The sequence below is a fragment of the Argentina anserina genome, chromosome 6 (assembly GCF_933775445.1).
Source record: "Argentina anserina chromosome 6, drPotAnse1.1, whole genome shotgun sequence".
Taxonomy (NCBI): Eukaryota; Viridiplantae; Streptophyta; class Magnoliopsida; order Rosales; family Rosaceae; genus Argentina; species Argentina anserina.
The window spans coordinates 7,721,144-7,741,029 of record NC_065877.1 but is presented as its reverse complement, the minus strand read 5'-3'; the positions used below and the strand labels follow the sequence as shown (position 1 = coordinate 7,741,029).

General features: G+C 38.9%; 4 protein-coding genes and 1 long non-coding RNA gene across 7 annotated transcripts; 4 read left to right on the top strand and 1 right to left on the bottom strand.

Moving 5' to 3' along the window:
* The first annotated feature begins 1,869 nt into the window (after positions 1-1,869).
* On the top strand, positions 1,870-4,574 carry LOC126798530 (pentatricopeptide repeat-containing protein At3g53700, chloroplastic). The gene has a single exon (XM_050525531.1). It carries the CDS (start codon positions 1,981-1,983, stop codon positions 4,279-4,281), a length of 2,301 nt encoding a protein of 766 aa, XP_050381488.1. The 5' UTR covers positions 1,870-1,980; the 3' UTR covers positions 4,282-4,574.
* Positions 4,575-5,285: 711 nt separating this feature from the next.
* On the bottom strand, positions 5,286-7,517 carry LOC126799608 (uncharacterized). The gene is made up of 3 exons (XR_007672637.1): positions 7,242-7,517; positions 7,045-7,088; positions 5,286-5,784 (listed from the first exon to the last, which is right to left on the bottom strand). It is a non-coding gene; the product is annotated as an uncharacterized LOC126799608 (long non-coding RNA).
* Positions 7,518-9,562: 2,045 nt separating this feature from the next.
* On the top strand, positions 9,563-12,415 carry LOC126799651 (uncharacterized). Its single transcript, XM_050526892.1, has 3 exons — positions 9,563-9,633; positions 10,283-10,450; positions 10,554-12,415. The coding sequence occupies exons 1-3, from the start codon at positions 9,604-9,606 to the stop codon at positions 12,240-12,242; spliced, it is 1,887 nt and encodes a 628-aa protein (XP_050382849.1). The 5' UTR covers positions 9,563-9,603; the 3' UTR covers positions 12,243-12,415.
* A 774-nt stretch (positions 12,416-13,189) lies between these two features.
* On the top strand, positions 13,190-17,015 carry LOC126798685 (UNC93-like protein 3). 3 transcript variants are annotated; one of them, XM_050525716.1, is made up of 11 exons: positions 13,190-13,563; positions 13,661-13,827; positions 14,071-14,134; positions 14,254-14,367; positions 14,482-14,526; positions 14,642-14,889; positions 14,986-15,076; positions 15,404-15,516; positions 15,624-15,738; positions 15,856-16,058; positions 16,867-17,015. In XM_050525716.1, the coding sequence occupies exons 1-10, from the start codon at positions 13,381-13,383 to the stop codon at positions 16,039-16,041; spliced, it is 1,326 nt and encodes a 441-aa protein (XP_050381673.1). In that variant the 5' UTR covers positions 13,190-13,380; the 3' UTR covers positions 16,042-16,058; positions 16,867-17,015. The 3 variants fall into 3 exon arrangements, with proteins under 3 accessions (XP_050381673.1, XP_050381675.1, XP_050381672.1); XM_050525715.1 differs by lacking the exon at positions 16,867-17,015 and having other exon boundaries at positions 13,191-13,563; positions 15,856-16,370; XM_050525718.1 differs by lacking the exons at positions 14,482-14,526; positions 16,867-17,015 and having other exon boundaries at positions 15,856-16,371.
* Positions 16,182-19,808, top strand: LOC126796787 (UNC93-like protein 3). Its single transcript, XM_050523514.1, is given in 11 exon segments — positions 16,182-16,196; positions 16,867-17,013; positions 17,015-17,034; positions 17,144-17,207; positions 17,326-17,439; positions 17,560-17,603; positions 18,110-18,358; positions 18,468-18,558; positions 19,088-19,200; positions 19,315-19,438; positions 19,555-19,808. Coding segments are annotated over 11 exon segments (1,164 nt in total). The 3' UTR covers positions 19,738-19,808.
* Positions 19,809-19,886: the final 78 nt, after the last annotated feature.

Here is a 19,886-nt window from a genome sequence, read left to right as displayed (position 1 = left end):
CTCCCTGTTTGCCGATATATTTGGCTTGTTTCATACGATCTTACTTTTATTGGATGTTGATCTTTCTTGTAGAGAACTCGTGGTGGCATTCCCTATAGAATTGATATTGGTGTTGCTCTTTGGTAGGAATTTAAAGCCTTTTAGAGAACACGCATCTCCTTTTATCAAATTTTCCTTTTGTTATTTCCCATTCTCTTTGGATCCAATATGATATTTTCGTGTTCCATTTCCGTGTTATTGCCATTTTCCTTCAGTCTGGAGCTAACTAATTGATGATGTGGAATTCTTAAATTCCACATTTGTTTGGGAAAATTTTGCGTCTGTATTTCTTCCCATGAGTTCCCAACTTAATCTGCAGAATTGGTCCAATGTTCAAATTTACACCTTCCAATCTAGTGCATCACCCAAAAATCAGGATACTTGGATTGGTGATTTATTCAGGCTATTAGAGCATCCACACCCATAAATTGGATTTGCTCAAGGACCAGAAGCAAATTTTGCTCTAAGCAAATCAATTTCATATTTGCTCGAGCAAAATCGATTTTTACACACACCCATTAACAATTTGCTTGAGCAATTCAATTTTGTCTTTATTTAGAGTCTAAGACTTGAGTCCGGCCCAAGACCCGAGTCCGGCCCAAGCCCCGAGTCCGGCCCAAGACCCATCTCCTTTTCTTCTTTCTTCTTACCTTCTTCTGCTCGCGTCTCCACTCTCCCAACAAACCCAGAAAACAGTCACACCTTCCTCAGGCCGTGCCGCCGCCATCCGGCCATGATTCACACATGCAACCACTCTATCTTGTTCGCCTCCCCTCCCTCTATCAGATCATGGTGATTGATTATTCGTACAAGCCCTTTCTCACCCAAATCGGAGAAGATACAGACTTAGAGCTTTGGAGGATCCTGGCCACGATTTGAGACTCCGGCGATCTCGTCAACTTTCACTAGGTAAACCCAATCTTTCTTCTTAATTTCTGGTTCAATTCCAACCGAATTCAATAAATTGAAGTCTGATCGGCGTCCTTCACCTCCCCGGCGATCAATATGTGACCGTTTGAAGAGGATTGGAGGAGTTTCTGACAGAAAAATAGAATTGGAACGTTGTGGGCTCCGCCATTTGGTCGAGCGACAGATCGAGCAAAATTTGCTCGAGCGGAAGATGGAGCAAAACCGGAAGGTTGATTGGGCGAGCATCATTGCTACCGGTGCGAGCTCCAAACTGGATTTGCTCGAGCAAACCCTGGCGGTCCCACTTCCTGCTCAAGCAACTCTCTTCCTCTTGCTCGCCGGTGCAGATGCTCTTAGTGTACCCAAGAAAGTTCAGGCTTAACAAAATATCCAACTCGGCCATCCTTGAACCAGAGATCGAAGCAGAAACCTTCCATTACCAAGAGAGCCCTGTACAACCTAGAGAGCCCCGTACAGTCGTACACCTCACTTGCAACCCCGCATGTTTTCACTAAGCAATTACACTAGGTGACTAGTGGGAATACTTGGACACCGGATGAGATGCATGTCTTGTTCTTTGTTTCTTTTTTCAACTATTGAATTACAATTATACATATTTTCAATTTCAGCTATTCAGTGCTACTTTAGTTGAAGAAAATGAAGACATTGCTTCCACTTCCTCATCTCGCATGTATATGTAAGTATATACTGCTTAGTTTGAGCAAGTAATGTAGTTTTTTTGTCCCCTTGATAAATTGTATTTACCCATCAATGGGAATTTTATAATGCTGAATAATAAAATGTAGAAATTGCGTCATCAGAACGACGCCGTTTTCAAAGTCACCCCTAAAAATCCTGTCACAATTATCCTTGTCCACCCTCTTCTTCTTCTGCACTTCACACACCACTTCACCTCACTATTTTCAGCAGAAACAAAATTCAAACACTCATATCATCTCAACTTCCAAAACCTCCTCACCTCTCATGTCTTAACCCAAACCACTACCACCACTCCGCTCGGTCTTTTCTTTAATGGCCTTCTCTTTCTGCACCCAATGCTCTTCCTTCTCTCTCTCCCCCACCCTCAACCCAACCCCTCCCCCTCTCTCTCCCTCTCACAAATCCCTCACCTCTCTCTTCTTCCCCCACCATAAACGACTCGTCGTCCACTCCTCCCTCTCCTACTCCGCCACCACCCACCCCCTCCCCCCGGACTTCACTCCTCAGCATCTCCTCGACTCCCTCCGCCGCCAAAACGACGAGTCGTCCGCCCTCCGCCTCTTCGATTGGGCCTCCAAGCAGCCCAGTTTCTCCCCCACCTCCGCCGTCTACGAGGAAGTCCTCGGCAAGCTCGCCAAATCCGGGTCTTTCGAGACTATGAAGGACATCTTGGACGAAATGAAGCGAAACCAGTGCCTAACTAGAGGTAGCTTCTTGATTCTGATTGAGAGCTACGCTGTGTTTGATTTGTATGATGAGATTTTGGGCGTTGTTGATGTGATGGAGAGTGAGTTCGGGGTGGAACCCGATACACATTTCTTTAATTACTTGATGAATGTTTTGGTTGATGGCAATAAGCTTAAACTGATCGAAACTGCGAATTCGAGCATGAATAGCAGGGGGATTAAGCCTGATGTTTCGACGTTTAATATTTTGATTAAGGCATTGTGTAAAGCTCATCAGATTAGGCCGGCGCTTTTGTTGATGGAGGAGATGGGGAGCTATGGTTTGAAGCCTGATGAGAAGACTTTTACTACCATAATGCAGGGGTACATCGAGGAGGGCGAGATGAAAGGTGCATTGAGGATAAGGGAGCAGATGGTGGAGTATGGTTGCGAGTGTAGTAATGTGACTGTTAATGTTTTGGTTAATGGGTTTTGCAAGGAGGGTAGGGTTGATGAGGCGTTTAGTTTTATTGAGAAGATGGTGGAGGAGGGGTTTTCTCCAGATCAGTATACTTTTAATACGTTGGTGAAGGGTTTGTGTAGAGTCGGGCATGTTAAGCATGCTTTGGAGATTATGGATGTCATGTTGCAAGAGGGGTTTGAGTTGGATATCTATACGTATAACTCTTTGGTTTCGGGGTTGTGTAAGTTGGGGGAGATTGAGGAGGCCGTGGACATTCTCGATCAGATGGTTTCGAGGGACTGTTCCCCAAATACCGTCACCTATAATACGCTCATTAGCACTTTGTGCAAGGAGAATCGGGTTGAGGAGGCAACTAAGCTTGCTCGTGTACTTACCGGCAAGGGAATTATACCTGATGTTTGTACTGTCAATTCGTTGATTCAAGGTCTCTGCTTGAACAGTAATCATAAAGTTGCTATGGAGCTGTTTGAGGAGATGAAGATGAAAGGGTGTCAGCCTGATGAGTTTACTTACAGTTTGCTGATAGACAGCTACTGTTCTAGAGGGAAGCTGGAGGAGGCTTTGAGCTTGCTGAAAGATATGGAGTCAAGTGGCTGCGCGAGAAATGCTGTAGTATACAATACTCTGATTGATGGATTCTGCAAAAACAAGAGGATTGAAGATGCAGAAGAGATTTTTGATCAGATGGAACTACAGGGAATCTCAAGAAATTCAGTGACCTACAATACCCTTATTGATGGCCTTTGCCAGAGTAGGAGGGTGGAGGAAGCTTCTCAACTGATGGACCAGATGATAATGGAAGGTTTGAAGCCTGACAAGTATACCTACAACTCATTACTCACCTATTTCTGTAGGTCGGGGGATATAAAGAAGGCAGCCGATATTGTTCAAAACATGAGTTCAAATGGGTGTGAACCGGATATTGTCACTTATGGTACCCTAATTCAGGGTTTATGTAAGGCAGGAAGAACTGAGGTTGCGAGTAGACTCCTAAGGAGTTTGCAAATGAAAGGGTTGGTTCCAACTCCCCATGCTTATAACCCTGTAATACAAGCACTCTTTAAACGAAAGAGAACAACAGAAGCTATGAGGCTTGTTCGAGAAATGATGGAGAAGGGTGATCCTCCGGATGCTGTGACATTTAAGATTGTCTTTCGTGGGCTCTGTAATGGTGGAGGACCAATTGGAGAAGCAGTTGATTTTGCAATCGAGATGATGGAAAAAGGATACTTACCAGAATTCTCATCATTTTCTATGCTGGCTGAGGGACTATACGCTTTATCCATGGAGGATACCCTGATCAAGCTTGTAGATATGATCATGGAGAAAGCAAGAGTTTCAGACAGTGAAGCGTCGATGATAAGGGGTTTCCTCAAAATCCGAAAATTTAAAGATGGATTGGCCACTCTTGGTGGTATTTTGAATAGCCAAAGGCCCAGAAAATCTTATTGGATCAGAAGTTAGTTTCTATCCTTTTCAGTTGTTGCCATAAATCTTGGTATTAGTACATAATAGTGCTGTTGAATTTCTTTGGTTGGCGGGGAAACACTCTTCTGACATCCCAAATTGTCCAAAAGGAAAGTCAGGTACTTTTGTTACCATAAGCACTGTCTTTGCATACTTTCATATACCACTGCCAAAAATGGTTTCAAGTTTTCTTTTGAAACCCAATTTTATAAACTTATGTAGTAGATATTTAGGACGTAAAAGTATCTCAGCTAATTTTTGAAGTGTACTAGCTAGCCATGCCTCCCCTAGGTTGCTTATGTTTACTGAACATTGTCGAAACAATAGTGTGTTTATCATATGAGAAACATAAGTTTAAACTTTGAAGAAATATGTCATCCAATAAGTTAATTATGGTATCTTTGAGTGTGAACTCTGAAGTTCAAGTATACACATCTGCAATGCAAGTGTTGGGTAACTTGGGCCTAACTGTGATTGTAAAGACACAAAAAAAAAGTCACAAGGTATGATAAACAGTATAGTCCATGCTTTAACTGCTTAAGCTTTTCGATATCTACATTCGTGTATCGTAAGATCTAATTTATATAATTTTCAATGGCTATAATAACTTTTAATACGAGGTGAAACTTTATTATAAGTTTATAACTATGCAATTTGCAAATGAGAATGCGGGCCCCTTTTCTCGTTCTGAGGCATGACTTATTGGCTGTGTTTGGCAACGCGGACTAGATTGGATAAGAAATCAAATCCTGCTTGACTGGATTGGATTGTAGATATCTATCCCCATGCCCAGTTACATGTTGGCGGACTGGATTGCCAAAAACAGGCATTTAAAATATTGTCTTTCCTTATATAATAACAATTTTCTTTTACCATCAATTTGTTTTTTCTTTTTTCTTTTTCTCTTGTCAAGCATCCAATAACAATATATATTGAGAACTATATATTAATATATATATATAACTGCAATATAAATTTTATAATTCCAATAACAAGTTTAGATATATGATTTAATAAGATAAATTTGTGCAAATAAATTGATAATTCCTAGAGTAACCACAAATGTCATGATTGACCAATAATGGCTAAATCTAATACTAAAATAAAAAAGTTCCTACAAATACTAAATCAAATACATCAACGTGCTCTTGGCTTTCAAGCTCTTGGGTTTTTGGCTGGAGCCATTTATTCTAAATGAAAAGAAAATCACAAGGCTAGTATATCTTACGACGACGATAAACCTTCAAAATCCAGTTTGGAGCGACTGTTATCACAATTTCTGAAAAATATTTAAGCAGGAGGGATGCAGGAACATGAAACACGAATAACGCGAACAAAGACTTCCCTGCTCCATTTTCAGCTTCTCACAGCTTCTATCTAGCTTCGCATCCCATCGTCTTCAACTCCGGCACTCAGTAGTCAGTGGCACTTTTTAGCTCAAAGTATGGAGATATATGTCTAATACATGGCCTCATACTTGGAATGAAGAAGAAGACTAAACTGCAAGACAAAAACAAACTATTTTAAGGATGTTAAACTATAGGACAATGCTACTTTTGGTTTGGATACTCATAAGAGTCCTCATATAGTAGAAAGTGGAAACTAAACATCATCCTAAATTAGGATTGAAACACTCCCTCAATCCAAAAAATCACACAAGCAAAGTAATGCATAGGACAAACAACTCTGTCAATACCTATCCTTATGCTACAACCCACAAAGGGGGATAAAGCTCTACTGCATAATATTTGTGCAGTAGGCCAAGACAAACAAGGAGCCAATACATCAAGGCAAAAGCCTCAAGTATTGCTGCATATCAAAATACCAAAGAATATAAATAATGTGAAAGTTACCAGAAGATGCATTATTCGTAGTAGGAACCATTTCAACAAATTCTACATCCAAGAATGGAAAACACAATTAAAAGTTACAAGTGCTACCTTGCAAGATTGATGCTTTCTTACTTTACCCCCTGGCCTCTCAAACAAACTCTCCAATACCATGATCATCAACTGAACATACCATCACAGTCTAACCAAAAGATACAAACAATAACCATACACTCTTCTTTTGTGTTCCCTTGGAGCTTATTCTTTAACATTTTAGTGAATTCTTTACTAGTGTGCATGTTTGTTCTTTACGGCACAAAATGTGATGACTCAAAACAATGGAACTTATTACTTGATTAAAATTCTGGAGCCTGGTTCATAATTACATGTATAGCTACCTAAATGTGAAAAAGACGACCCACATGGGACAAGTCACACATTATCAATGTAGATCACATAGTTTTTTTTTTACATAGGTCTCAACAACCAGATACAAACGGGATAATCGACAAGGAAAGAAGTACATAAACAAGAAACTCTCTTTTGAAAGTTAACTTTTCAAAGGAATATCAATCGATACACAAAGAAGTACATAATCATCAACTTAGAATTCTCCCATTGCATATGTAAGGTTTGCTGGTCTGTAAGCCTGTAATCTTTCTATATCCTCTGGTTCTTGGAGAAGAATTGAATGACCAAGTAAAACAAAGATCTTATATAGGACAGTTCAACCCAACAAAATGTAAATCTTCTACCAAACTATTCCTTTAACCATGAAAAAAATGAAATCGAAAATGGTGCCTCCAAACTAATCTAAAATCGACAAATTGAACCTCAATACACATGAATTCAATCAAATTCCTGAAAACCATAATCAAACTACCTTGACAGAAGAACATCAATATCAACAATATTGAGATAAAGAGCTTACCAGAGGATAAATGAATATGGGAACCTGATGCCGTGAATCCAAATCTGTTACATAGAACACAAGTCTCAATTAACCAAAATTCATACAACCAATGAAGCAAATTCACAAAACCAGATGTAAGGGAACATAAACCCATCAAAATTGAATCTCTTGGAGAAATTAGGAGCTATAGATTGAGATTTACAAACAAGTGTTACCTGAAAGACAACTAAATTAGATCGGCGATGGTCGTAGACAATCAAAAATGGCCGCAGCTTCCTTTCTGTCGAAGAGAGAAGTGAGAAACCACAGAGGAAAGTATAAGCATTTCTGGTTTTCGCGGTGCTGCGCGATTTGCTCTCCAACCGGATTAATTTTAATGACACATTTTCAGCAGGATTGGTAATCTTGGTCTGACAAGATTTAAATTTTCTGGCCCAACAATATCTGGGTCACCGAACATGCCATCGGGCCAGATTGGCAAATTTTAATCAAATCCATTAATCCAAGACCTATATCCGTGCAAACAAACACAGCCATTATTTTAGGTTATTGTTTAATATCCGCTTCTGCAGGATAGCAGATGTTAGTATTGTGGCAATACATGCACGTGGACAACAATTACATAATTTTAGTGTAAATTTTCGAAGTAAACCTTTTCATAGAGCAAAACCAGGTCTCAACTTTTACTGGGAAATTTTTGGAGGGATAATGATTATTTGGGGCTATAAAAGAGTGGGATGATTAATCTATCCTATTAGTATCAGATCCTTGCTCTTAGAGTTATAGTTTCCAGTGAATTCATGCTAAAGGTATATTCTCTCACTTTTACCTACAATTGGACTTTGTATTGAGTGTTTGACACATATCCTCACTGGAACTTATTTGCTTTCCTCCTCATGGTGATTTAGACTTCATATCCTGCAACACGTGCCTTCCAGACTCCAGAGTTTACTTCACTGAGTCAGATCACCATCAGGGCATCAGATGTGCACAGTTGATGATTCAACCAGCTCTTCCAAAGTTGGAAAATCTGTCTGAACCATATATAAAATTCTTCTTAGCTGTTCTGCTAGTACATATTAAAAGAGAGCATGCAATAATAAAGGATAAAGAGGTGAGAACAGAGGTTGAGAAAAAAAGACAGATTCTGCTGTTGCTAGTATCAGAAACAATTTGGTGGAGCTGACAGTGTTTTCTTCTGGAAGGGAAGGTATAATTGAATAATTTGGAGGAATAAGACATTTTGCAGGTGAAACGTATTGCCAGATAATATGATAATCTGTAGTATGATAATCTTCTAAGTTCCAGATAATATTCACTTAAAAGGAAATTCGGCATTTTGTTAGAACTATATAAAGTTGATTTAAAAAAGAAGGATGCTACACAAACATCGAGTTTCTTCATTTCTGTCATCCAAGCCTTAGCTTCTGCATCTTTTCAGACCCAAATAAAAATATGTTCTTTATCTTTTCAATGATTCCCCATTTATTGAAAACGTTGTGAAGTGAACATTGTTTCTGTTTGTGATCAATAGTCTGGTTCAAACTTCCAACTCACTAGCTGCCTTTGGTACATATAGTATATATTCTTTCCCTAATAAGTGAATGCATTACACCCGTTGTGACAGAAAATAGTTTTATGTGCATTTGAACTCTGTCCCTTAGGTATATACTCATCCTCTGGATTCACAAGCATCAGAAAAACATTATACCCGACAAATTAACTTGGTCCGTCCACTAAGATCACTGATTTATTTGTCATTATGTTTCTACTGATCTCATTATACATTAAATTGTATTGCTCAGTGCAATCTAGTTGCAGTACTATGCTTGCTAGTTGTGTACTTTGATTAAGTCCAATGTGGTAGGAAGATGGAGATTCCGCCAACTTACCAACTTGGATAACTATTAGGATCATGATCTCCATTGTACCTGTGAACTTGGAAAGTAGTTGCTCCTTTCCATCCCACAGTATACTTCTGATCAATTAATGACTCCGGGCAGTGGTACTACTGGCTGGACATATATGTTGTGGCGTGTAAGGCTACACTCAGCTTTTCGAACCATCTTAGCCTGCACATTGATCTACATCACCACCCTCTATGCCCCGGAAACTCTCAAAAACCTAGTAGCATACCCAACCTATTCGTACCTGACAACAATCTTAATAGTCTCAGCAGATGCAACTCTTGGCGATGCCTTGAAAGGCTTCTGGCATGCCTTATATGCTTGTGTTCAGATTCTAAGTCTCTCAATTTTGAGCCTTCAGCTGATTGGTCCCGCGCACTTCACCTCTTATGTGGTTGCAGCCTTTGCGGTGGCTATATCTACATTTGTAGTGGCATTGCCGGAAGTAACAAACTTGATGTGTAAGCGGATTGCGTTTGGACAGATTGTGATAGTCTATGTAGGCACTGCTATTCAAATTAGTACTTCACAGGCTGATCATGTTCAGGAGGAGGTGGTACTTATGCACCCAATTCAAGTGGCATCAAGTACTATGCTTGGAGCATTGGCATCTGTTCTGGCTATGTTGTTTCCGAATCTGGTCTTCTATCATGAAGCTTCTTTTCTGGCTATGCTGTCTCCCAACCTTGGCTATCACCAGGTATATCTTTTCACATAATGCATAACCTCATGCTTGCTTTCTGTATTCTTATTTTCGCAACTTTTGTTTTTAATGGATATCAAAATTTTACATGCTGCACATTTTTTTTCCATCTTGTTATGTGGGCCATAATCTTTCTGTTTATATTCATTTGATTGGTTATAGAAGGCATGCTCGATTAGTAACAAAATGATGTTGAAGATTCACACTCCTAACAGTACTTCTGAAGGAGCATTGATCAAAATTAGGCTAAATATATTTATGATACCCCAATTAAAAGGGCCAGTGGAAGAATAAATGATATGCTTCTATGGATGGCATCAAAATTAGGCACTCAAAGTTATTTCAATTAATTGGCCCTACTTTTAATAAAACTTCAGTCTTTCCTTGATTCCTTAATGGCTTCATCACTCTTAACTGTACATTCATCTCTTATTCCTAACACAAAATCCATTGTTCCTAGCCACATACTTGTTTTACCATCAAGTAATCAAAGATTCAGTAAAATTTAAACTAGTTTTAGTGTTTACATCTAAACCCTACTGGAGAAACTTTAAAGAAAATGTCAAGTTGTTAGTGTCATTTTCTTTTAACTGCACCTTGATTGATTTGTTTCTGTCCGTAATGGAAATGCTCATAACATGTACAGGTAGGCCAAATGTGCCGAAAATATACTGATAACACTAGAAAAAGGTTGAACCTCTACTTAGATGCTGTGGTGTCTCAAGACAGCTTGGCTGCCCTTGACATCATTTCACAAGCACAGCACTTGTCTAACGTAGGAGAAAAACTTCTTCATGGTATCAAACAGAAACAGGTACCTATCATATTATCCAACAGTTACTTGATCTTTGTGTACCGATATTGTGATGTGGCCCAAGTTTAGGCGATTACAAAGTGTTTTTCTTAAATGTGAATAGGAAGCCTTGGTGTGGGAGCGACCAGAGATCAGAATTCTAAACCCAAGTTGCATTGATTTGGAAAAAAGGTTGCAGGCAATAGAAGTACCCTTGCGAGGAATGGAAGTAGCACTAACTTCTTTCCCTTCATTTCCTGTTGCCATGATTGATAAAGTGCAGAGAGATGCTTTCACCGACATAAAGAGTCTCATTTGCCACAAGCTGGAGCAACTTGAGCGCATTTCACCTTTCTACATGACAAAGAAGAAGGGAAATTCACTTGACAGGTCCTTTTGGACCCTCAAAACCCTTTGTCATGAAGATCTGTTGGTTTTCTTTTTTATTGATTGTCTGAAACTCCTCCAAGAAAATACTGAGGCGATTGAAGCATGCAAGCTCGACACAGAGATTCAAAGTTTCAGTGGTTCACAAAACCAAAGCAATATCAGTATCAAAAGGAGCCGGAGCACTCTAAATCACATTTTACCAAGCAAAGTAAGTTTACTTTTTGCTTTCAAGTGCTCTCTTTCACTAGGTCTTGCCGTGCTATTTGGTTTGATTTACAATGAAAAAGAAGCGTATTGGTCAGGACTTGCAATTGCAATAAGTTTTATCAAAGGAAGACAAGCGACATTTACACTTGCTAATGCTCGAGCACAATCAACAGCAATGGGATCAATTTACGGAGTCTTGTGCTGTTTTATTTTCCAAAAATTTGAGGATCTTAGATTCTTACCTCTACTTCCTTGGTTAATATTCACTAGTTTCTTAAGGCATAGTAAGATGTATGGTCAAGCTGGAGGGATATCAGCAGCTCTTGGGGCATTAGTAATACTTGGTAGGAAAAATTATGGCTCTCCTATCGATTTCGCAATTGCCAGAATCACAGAGGCTGTAATTGGAATGATCTGTTTAGTCACCATAGATATTCTCTCCGGTCCTGTGAGAGCAGCAACTCTAGCAAAACTAGAACTTTCACATTGCTTGGGAGCTCTTCAAGAATGCATCAGTGATATAGTTCTCTTTAACAATGACCAAAGCAACCTGCAAGCTTCAATCTTTCCAGCATCCAAACAGAAACAGGACAAGCTGAAGTCCCATCTTGATCAATTTGAGAAGTTTGTTGTTGAGGCTGAGTTGGAGCCTAATTTCTGGTTCATCCCTTTCAATGGCGCTTGTTATCGCAAGATCCTCAGGTCTGTATCAAAGACAGGGTACCTATCGCTTATTATGTCCAACAAAGTAGAATCTCTATCAGTGACACTAAAAAGATTTGATGTTGCTTCAGAGAACCTCCAAAGCCACATCAACTGCATGAAGAATGATCTAGATCGTTTCAAGGAGAAAGTCTGTTCCTCACTGCAATGCCTTCAGAAATTGTCTTCCAAGAAGTCCCTTGCAGTACCTGAGAAGCATGACATTGAGTTGGGAATATCAGAGAAGGCAAATGATTGTAGAGGTTTGGGTACATGTAAGGAAGATGTTGAGTCTTCCACTGTAAGTTCCTTTATTCAACATTCCAACGATGTATTAGATGGAATTCGTAGCGGTGAAGGGGAGGAAGATGAGAAGCTTAAAAGCCAGGTGGTTCTTTGTTTGGGTGGCCTTGGATTCTGCATCACTAGTCTGCTGAGGGAAGTACTGGAGATGGAAACAGAGTTTCAAGAACTAACCAAATGGGAGAACCCTTCAAGCCATGTTGTAGTATAAACTATAAAGTAACGTATCTAATTTTCTTGTAATTCACCTTTTTCTCTTCGCATTTCGGATCTTATTAATAAGTTAGTGAATTTTCCGAGTATATGCTATGCACTTATGCAGTGTTGGATTAGCAAAACAATTAGCCTATACTCGTGCAAACTTGGATTAACTTGTCCGATCTCTCAAGATGTTATAATTATACTCGTGGGATTTATGATTCCCTTTTATCAATACATATATTTAGTTATTTACTCAAAAACAAAGGTGATATGAGGTGGATCAAAATTGTCCCAATTTGTCTACGGTTGTCCACATCCAATCATCCATGATTGGTCAAGTAGGAGGATCAAAGTTCAGAACACCCACATGAAATTTTATCGAATCGAACAAGCTTATCTAGGTGGCATCCATGGTGATTAATTTGATCTGATCCAAACCCAACAAACGTTTCCAAACTAAAATTATCTATCCCACCAACTTAACTTGATGCCAAAACACGAAGACGATCGACCAATCTGGTTACGAGTCGTAAAGCCATGGCCTCACTAGTCACTATGAAGATTCTAAAAATGTCCATGTCTGAGAGCGAATTTCAAAGAAGACAGCCGAAACTGAAGAGGGCGATATGGTAAAACATGGCTGCTTCTGCATATTTATCACATGGTCGAGACACCGCATATAACAGGTAGTCGGTTATAGTGAAGACAGACTCGTTTTTTCTTCTGTACATGATCGAATGCATGATGCACCGACCCCATTTCTGCATCTTCATTCTTCCTTTCGTATCTGTCAAAGCCACATCAGTACAAAAGATAATGCTTTTTTTTAGGGCGACTGCCACTGCATGGTGCTTCTGGGTTTGTTTTTATAATATTTCTTTGCTCATTATAGTCCTGGAATATCAAAACCCTCATCATGCACGCTTTTATGTGCAAACAAACAGAGTTTAGAGTTTATCTAACACATCCTTATTCTATTTCCAAAGCCATCAATCTTAATTTCTTTTGGTGACTCACCGACACGTACGTCTCTAGAATCATCACTCCTTGCTACTTCGTGTTATATTTATAGGGACCTCGATCAGCTCTGTTCTGAGGATAGAGATAGAAACTCAAAGCTGACGCTTTTGCTGGCTAGCTAGCGGTATATGGAGTCTCTGGATTCTCGTGATGATATAGAGAAGCCACTGCTCCACGGCGATGAATCGCCGCCGGTGCTGCTGACCAAGAAGAGCACTCATGCTAGAGATGTGCATATTCTGAGCTTTTCTTTCTTGCTGATATTTCTTGCTTTTGGTGCCGCCCAGAATCTGGAGAGCACTGTCGACACTGTGAGAGAGTGTGTTGAGTTACTACTGTTGTAGACTATATAAGAAAACATTAAAGTATTTCAGATTTGATTTGATTTTGGGTTGATTGATTGTGCAGGACAAGGGTTTGGGGACAACATCACTTGGGATTGTGTACTCGTCTTTTGCACTCTTTTCTTTGGTGGCGTCTCCGGTGGTTCGAGCTCTTGGATCAAAGACTGCTTTGCTGCTTGGGACTAGTGGCTACTGGTTGTTCATAGCTGTACATTTGATCAAACAAACTTGGTATTGCTACTCAACCTTCTGTGTTCTCTCTTAATTTACAGATCGATTCATCTCTTTAAGTTTACCATTAATTCATGTTTACCATTATCAATGCAAATTCATTTTCACCAAGTGTTTGATTAAAGGCCAATGATTATAACTTTAAAAAACAAAATGTTCTCCAGGTTTTGGAGAAAAGTTTAGATTTTGGTCCATGATGGTTGGTGATTCATGATGAAATGTAACATTATTATTCCCATGTAGGTATATTATGTATCCAATTTCTTTGTACCTTGGATTTGCCTCCTCAATAATATGGGTTGAGCAGGTACGACGAATTCCTCCTCGGTCCTCATATAAATTTGCTCAAGTCTTTCAGACTCTTACTATTCTACCAAATTTAAGCTGGAATTTTGATTATGACTTCATTAATTTTGGGTTCATCAGGGGACATATCTAACTTCTGCCGCACGTCGTCATGCAAGAGACAATAACTTACATGAAGGAAAAACTATTGGCAACTTCAACGGAGAATTCTGGATGATGTTTGCTTGTCGCCAGGTGAATCGATCTGTAGCATCTTTCTCATAATTAAGTGCATTAAATATGTGATGACTGTTTCATTGTTAATCAGTTTAGTCTGTTTCTTACAATCTTTGCTCTACAATTTCGCAGTTCTTTGGAAATCTTTTGTCACTTGCAATCCTAAGAGATGGAAGCGTATGTGCTAATTCTTGTAGTTAACCATTTGGTGTCTTGCTTGTCCTTTGTGTATGGTACAAAATTGTGCCTTTGAAATGTGATCTAGCCTTTTCTTTTTTGTTTATCACCACAGGAGGGAACTCCTGGTCAAACAAAGTTCTTGTACACCGTGTTTCTCTGCAGTATGACCTTAGGGATCATACTGATGTGCTTCTTAAATAGCAAGGATACTGTAGAAAAGGAATATCAGGATTCTTCTCGCAGCTTCTCTGCTTCTCTTATATCTTTCTTAAAGTCTGCCATCGCTCCCTTATTTGATGTACGAATGCTATTTATCATCCCCCTTATGGCATATACAGGGTTACAACAAGCATTTGTATGGTAGGTAATAGATTTCTAATAATTATATATATCTGCCTGTTTTCTTATGTTCAAAGATTTACCACTTGTTTTACATTTCTTACTCTTGTCAATTAGGGCCGAATTCACCAAGTATGTCGTTACTCCATCGCTCGGTATGTCTGGTGTGGGTGGTGCGATGGCTGTTTATGGCTTTTTTGATGCAATAGTAAGTACTCAGAAACAGCTTAACATAAGCTTAGAAGTAGGCAAGTGGCAGCTGCATTTTGTTAGAGATAGCATTTTTTGAAATGGCATTATATCTTGGTTAGGTGGATATAATTTTCAATAAGCATCTTGGCATTTGCTTAAGAGAGACAATAAACTTTCTATTCATCTTAAAGCTTGTTTCTGTAGCATATGGAGCTAATGTTATAGCACACATCTATCGATTCTGTGCTTGATAGACAGGTTTCATGCAGATGTTATGATAAATGTGTACTGTGACTTATATTCCACAAATTTATGACCTCATACTTGTGTAAACTTCTGTTAGTGTTCACTTGTTGCTGGTCGACTAACTTCTGGTCTCAAGACCATCAGTCTTTTAGTTTCTGGTGGAGCTCTCCTTCAGGCTGTTGTATTCGTCTGGCTTCTTCTTAAGTTCAGGTTAGCGAATGTCAAATATAACAGTATGAAGAGTCTGAAGTTATTATTGTAATATCCAATTTGGAACTTTTGTCACATCTAATCCCGACTTGACTGCTAAAATGCAGCCAAGCAAGCGGACTACTTAGCATTGTTGCAATGGCAGCTCTATTGGGAATTGGTGATGGAGTCTTTAACACACAGATCAGTGCTTTGCTAGGAATGTTCTTCAAGCGTGATACCGTATTTGACTCACCTGTTGCTCTTGTTTCACCTTTTTTTAGTTCTTAGTTTTATGAAGTTTGACAAAGTGTTCTTTCTTTATGTGAAATGTCGATCTGTTCTTATTTGAATACACAGGAAGGAGCCTTTGCACAGCTCAAGGTGTGGCAGAGCGGTGCTATTGCAGTCATCTTCTTCATAAGTCCTTGCATTTCATTAGAGACAATGGTGGTGGTTATGCTTACGGCAGTTTTGATCGCATATGGCGCTTTTGTGTATCTATTTCTTCACGGAGAGGAAGCAGTCTCATCTTCAAGGTTGTGAGTTGTGCGCGTGAAAACGTCAGTCTTCCTAGAAGAACTCTCATGTCAGAGATGTTGCTACTTACTAGAGCCAAGAGGATGTTACTGTAGCACAAATTTTGAATTCATCCAATGTCTTAAGCTAAATGCCAAACCGTGTGAATGCAAGAGGATACTGTATTTAGATTGATGGAAGATTCATTTCTGATCTCAAAACCTCTGTACTTGTCCATCACCTAGAAATTACATCGAAACCCTAGAATGCTTATGAACTGTATCAAGTATTAACATTACATTTAAGCATTTAGTGAAACAAGTTCATATATGTGGAGGTCATCTACCACCTCTAGTATCATGATTCGATCTTTTGTTTTACATAATCTCATACAAAAACAGTCGCAATTGTTTTCATGACATAAAAACCTAAATAATATGATAGAAATGATCGGTTTTGTTGATCGAGAAACTGATTAGCAATTAGATATTGGCGGCAACAATAATAATCGTAATAATACGCAAAACGCCCAAATTATAGTCGTCACCGCCGTCCCTTCCCAACCAACCTTTGGTCATTTCCTCTGATTCTTCTCCGATCTCTTCTTTACCGCTTGATTCTTCACCCCCACCCACAAATTCTGAATCTTTTCTACTTTTCAACTGAAATTAATCCAATAATTCAGTCCCCTCCCTCCGTTTGTCTTGTGCCTCCCAATCACTTCTTCGCCGGCACACCTCTCGTTTTGGCCTCACTCATGTCAACACTGTGGGTGTTTTTTTTTATTCGATTTGTTTCTTGAATTTTGTGATACATGTGTGGAGGAATTGATGTGATTTTTTTGGTTGGCAGGAGGGGGATTTGGGAACGACGTCGCTTGGGATATGGTATTTGTCGTTCACGTTTTTCTCGCTGGTGGCGTCTCCGGTGGTTAGGAAGCTGGGATCAAAGAATGCTTTGATTCTTGGGACTAGTGGGTATTGGTTGTTCATCGCTGCCTGCCAATTTGAAGCCTACTTGGTGCACTCTTACTCACTCTAGTTTGCTTTCTATGTGTAAATGTTAGTTTCACATACATTTGTGGATTGATTTGTAATTGGTTCTAAATGTTTGGAGTGATGTTTTGTAGGTATACTATGGTTCCAGCTTCATTGTACATGGGTTTTGCTGCTTCCATTATATGGGTTGGGCAGGTATTTGATAGCAGAAAACTATATTAGGCCATGTTTTTGGGTTTTGTTTGGAGTTCTGTTATTTGTATGTGATGGCAAAAGGTGGATAGTGTTTCTGACCTTACTGTGGATCCATCAGGGGACATATTTGACTTCCACAGCGCGTAGTCATGCCAAAGATAATAGCTTACATGAAGGGACGATTATTGGCCAGTTCAATGGAGAGTTTTAGGGAACGTTTGCCTGTCACCTGGTGAATATGTCGGATCTTTCTGAGGAAGTATAATTGTTTATAACGGGACATTTTGTATTACATTTGCGATTGAACTTGTCATATCAAATTGTCTAATAATCATACTCTGAAATTTTGCAGTTTGTGGGAAATCTCATATCGCTCGCCTTGCTAAGTGATGGAACAGTATATCTCATCTTGAACTTCCTGGTTATTTTAGTTTTTTTTTTTTTTAGATCTTACTGGCACACAGATCTGACAATCCTATTATAGAAGAATTGGTCTCTGGATATCTACATTTATCCCCTAACCTTATTAAGATAATCTGATTTGTTTAAATGATACTGAATCTTATACTCACTGTCTACAAGTAGCACTATCAGGGTGGTCAGTCGTGGCTTGTGGTTTCATACCCCTCTTTGGACTTCTGAGTAATGAATCATGACTCATGATGAAATTGATTTTGATCTCGTATTAATACAGATTTTTCGTAAAAGAAACTGCCTTCATAGTCTATCCTCTAATTTTGAAACTCAAAATGGTAATTGGCACATAATGCATTAAGTTTTTTTGTGCTATTATGAATCTTATCATTGTTTCTGCTCGTACATTAATTGTTTGATTTCAGGTTTAGCATTATTTTGTCAGAAATTGATGTGTGCTGAGTTTGTTTTTCTTTTCATCATGACAGGGGGGGAAGTACTAATGGCACAACCTTATTATTCAGTGTATTTCTTGTCAGTATGACCTTAGGTACCATACTGATGTGCTTTTTGCTTAAAAGGGGTATTAAAGAGGAGGACCCCCAGGGTCCTTTCCTCAACTTGTATGCTTCTGTAATATCGTTGTCGAAGACAGTAATTAGACCTTTGTATGATGTACGGATGCTATTGATCATCCCCCTCATGGCATATTCAGGATTGCAACAAGCATTTGTTTGGTAATTACTTAACCAAGTATTGCTGCATACTTTAAAGCCAAACATTATCACTTGATTTTCTTTTTCAAATTCTTATTTTAACCATGGGACTAATTTTTTCAACTACTAGGGCTGAATACACTAAGTATGTTGTTAGTCCAACGCTTGGTGTCTCTGGTGTTGGTGGTGCAATGGCAGTTTATGGGGCTTGTGATGCAATAGTAAGTATGCTGAAACATGTAGTTTGCACAGTTATTCGTTCGGTGGAGATATGATTGAAATCAATACATTCTTTTGTTCATAGGAAATTAGGAATGATATTTTCTCTAAGCATCGTTTTCACCTTCTCTTTATTTTCTTTCTGGGAGGAGCAAACTTGTTTTTATTGGTTACAGGGAGGGTCAAACTTACGTATAAGAAAAATGAAACTTCCTCATAAATTGTACTTTGGTTCTCATATATATTCTATCACAAATTGTGGGGTTCTCATTTATATTCTATCACAAATTGTACCTTTTCTTTCATAAAAGTGAGGAAACTCTCTGATTAATAAGTTTTTAAGGGGATACCAAGATGTTCATGACTTACCTTTTCTGGGATTATATTTATATGCTTAATAGAGATGGTGGTAATGAAAATTGAAAATTGCGAAGTCTCTGGACAGCACAATTCTTCTTACGCTTGGACACGGTTTATTTATGGTCTCTTACATTTTGATCACCTTTTGACATGGTTTACCTTTTTCTTCAGTGTTCACTGGCTGCAGGTCGATTTACATCTGGTCTCAGGTCCATCACAATAATAGTTTCTGCTGGAGTTTTCTTTCAGACCATGATATTTCTCTGGCTTCTTCTAATATACAGGTTGGCAGTATTTACACTTCTGTAAAACATCTTTGTATAGTTGAATATGTTTTAGTTCACTGATTTCTAGTTTCAACCTTCTGTTGTGTTTAACTTCTTGCCGTTATAATGCAGTCCAGTGAGTGGAGTACCTGGAACTGTATACCCTCTTATAATGGCAGCCGCATTGGGCATTGGTGATGGAGTCTTAAATACACAACTCAGTGCTTTGCTTGCCATATACTTCAAACATGATACTGTGTTTATCTAACCTTTTTCTACAATGTTTCTTCAAGTTCTTGTTATTTGGGAATTAGGATCCTTCATTGTTAAATCTTTAACTGCTGCGCATTTGCTGCTTATATGATTTTACAGGAAGGTGCATTTGCACAGCTCAAGGTCTGGCAGAGTGGTACTATTGCAGTGGTCTTCTTTAGCAGTCCATACATCTCATTCAATATAATGCTGGTGGTTATGCTTGTTACAATCTCTATTTCATATGGTGGCTTTATTTCTCTATCTCTTCGAGAGAAAGCGCTCTCCCATTGTAGTTCATAATGTGTATGGAGTGAATGTCTACTAGGAAATCAGCTTGTGTATACTAGCAGGTATATGTAATGTTAATCGTTGTCATTCCTATACTTCCAAATCCCTGTGTTCAACATGTTCTATCTGCTTAATGCACAATTCTAAAGTCGAAAGACTGC

What these genes read in the sequence shown, in the direction of transcription:
- LOC126798530 (XM_050525531.1), top strand. Translation starts at nt 1,981, where the DNA reads ATGGCCTTCTCTTTCTGCACCCAATGCTCTTCCTTCTCTCTCTCCCCC.
- LOC126798685 (XM_050525716.1), top strand. Translation starts at nt 13,381, where the DNA reads ATGGAGTCTCTGGATTCTCGTGATGATATAGAGAAGCCACTGCTCCAC. An exon ending in TGGAGAGCACTGTCGACACT is followed by an intron (nt 13,564 to 13,660) that starts GTGAGAGAGTGT and finishes TTGATTGTGCAG; the next exon opens with GACAAGGGTTTGGGGACAAC. An exon ending in CAATAATATGGGTTGAGCAG is followed by an intron (nt 14,135 to 14,253) that starts GTACGACGAATT and finishes TGGGTTCATCAG; the next exon opens with GGGACATATCTAACTTCTGC.
- LOC126799651 (XM_050526892.1), top strand. Translation starts at nt 9,604, where the DNA reads ATGCTGTCTCCCAACCTTGGCTATCACCAG. An exon ending in CCAACCTTGGCTATCACCAG is followed by an intron (nt 9,634 to 10,282) that starts GTATATCTTTTC and finishes TAACATGTACAG; the next exon opens with GTAGGCCAAATGTGCCGAAA. An exon ending in ATGGTATCAAACAGAAACAG is followed by an intron (nt 10,451 to 10,553) that starts GTACCTATCATA and finishes AAATGTGAATAG; the next exon opens with GAAGCCTTGGTGTGGGAGCG.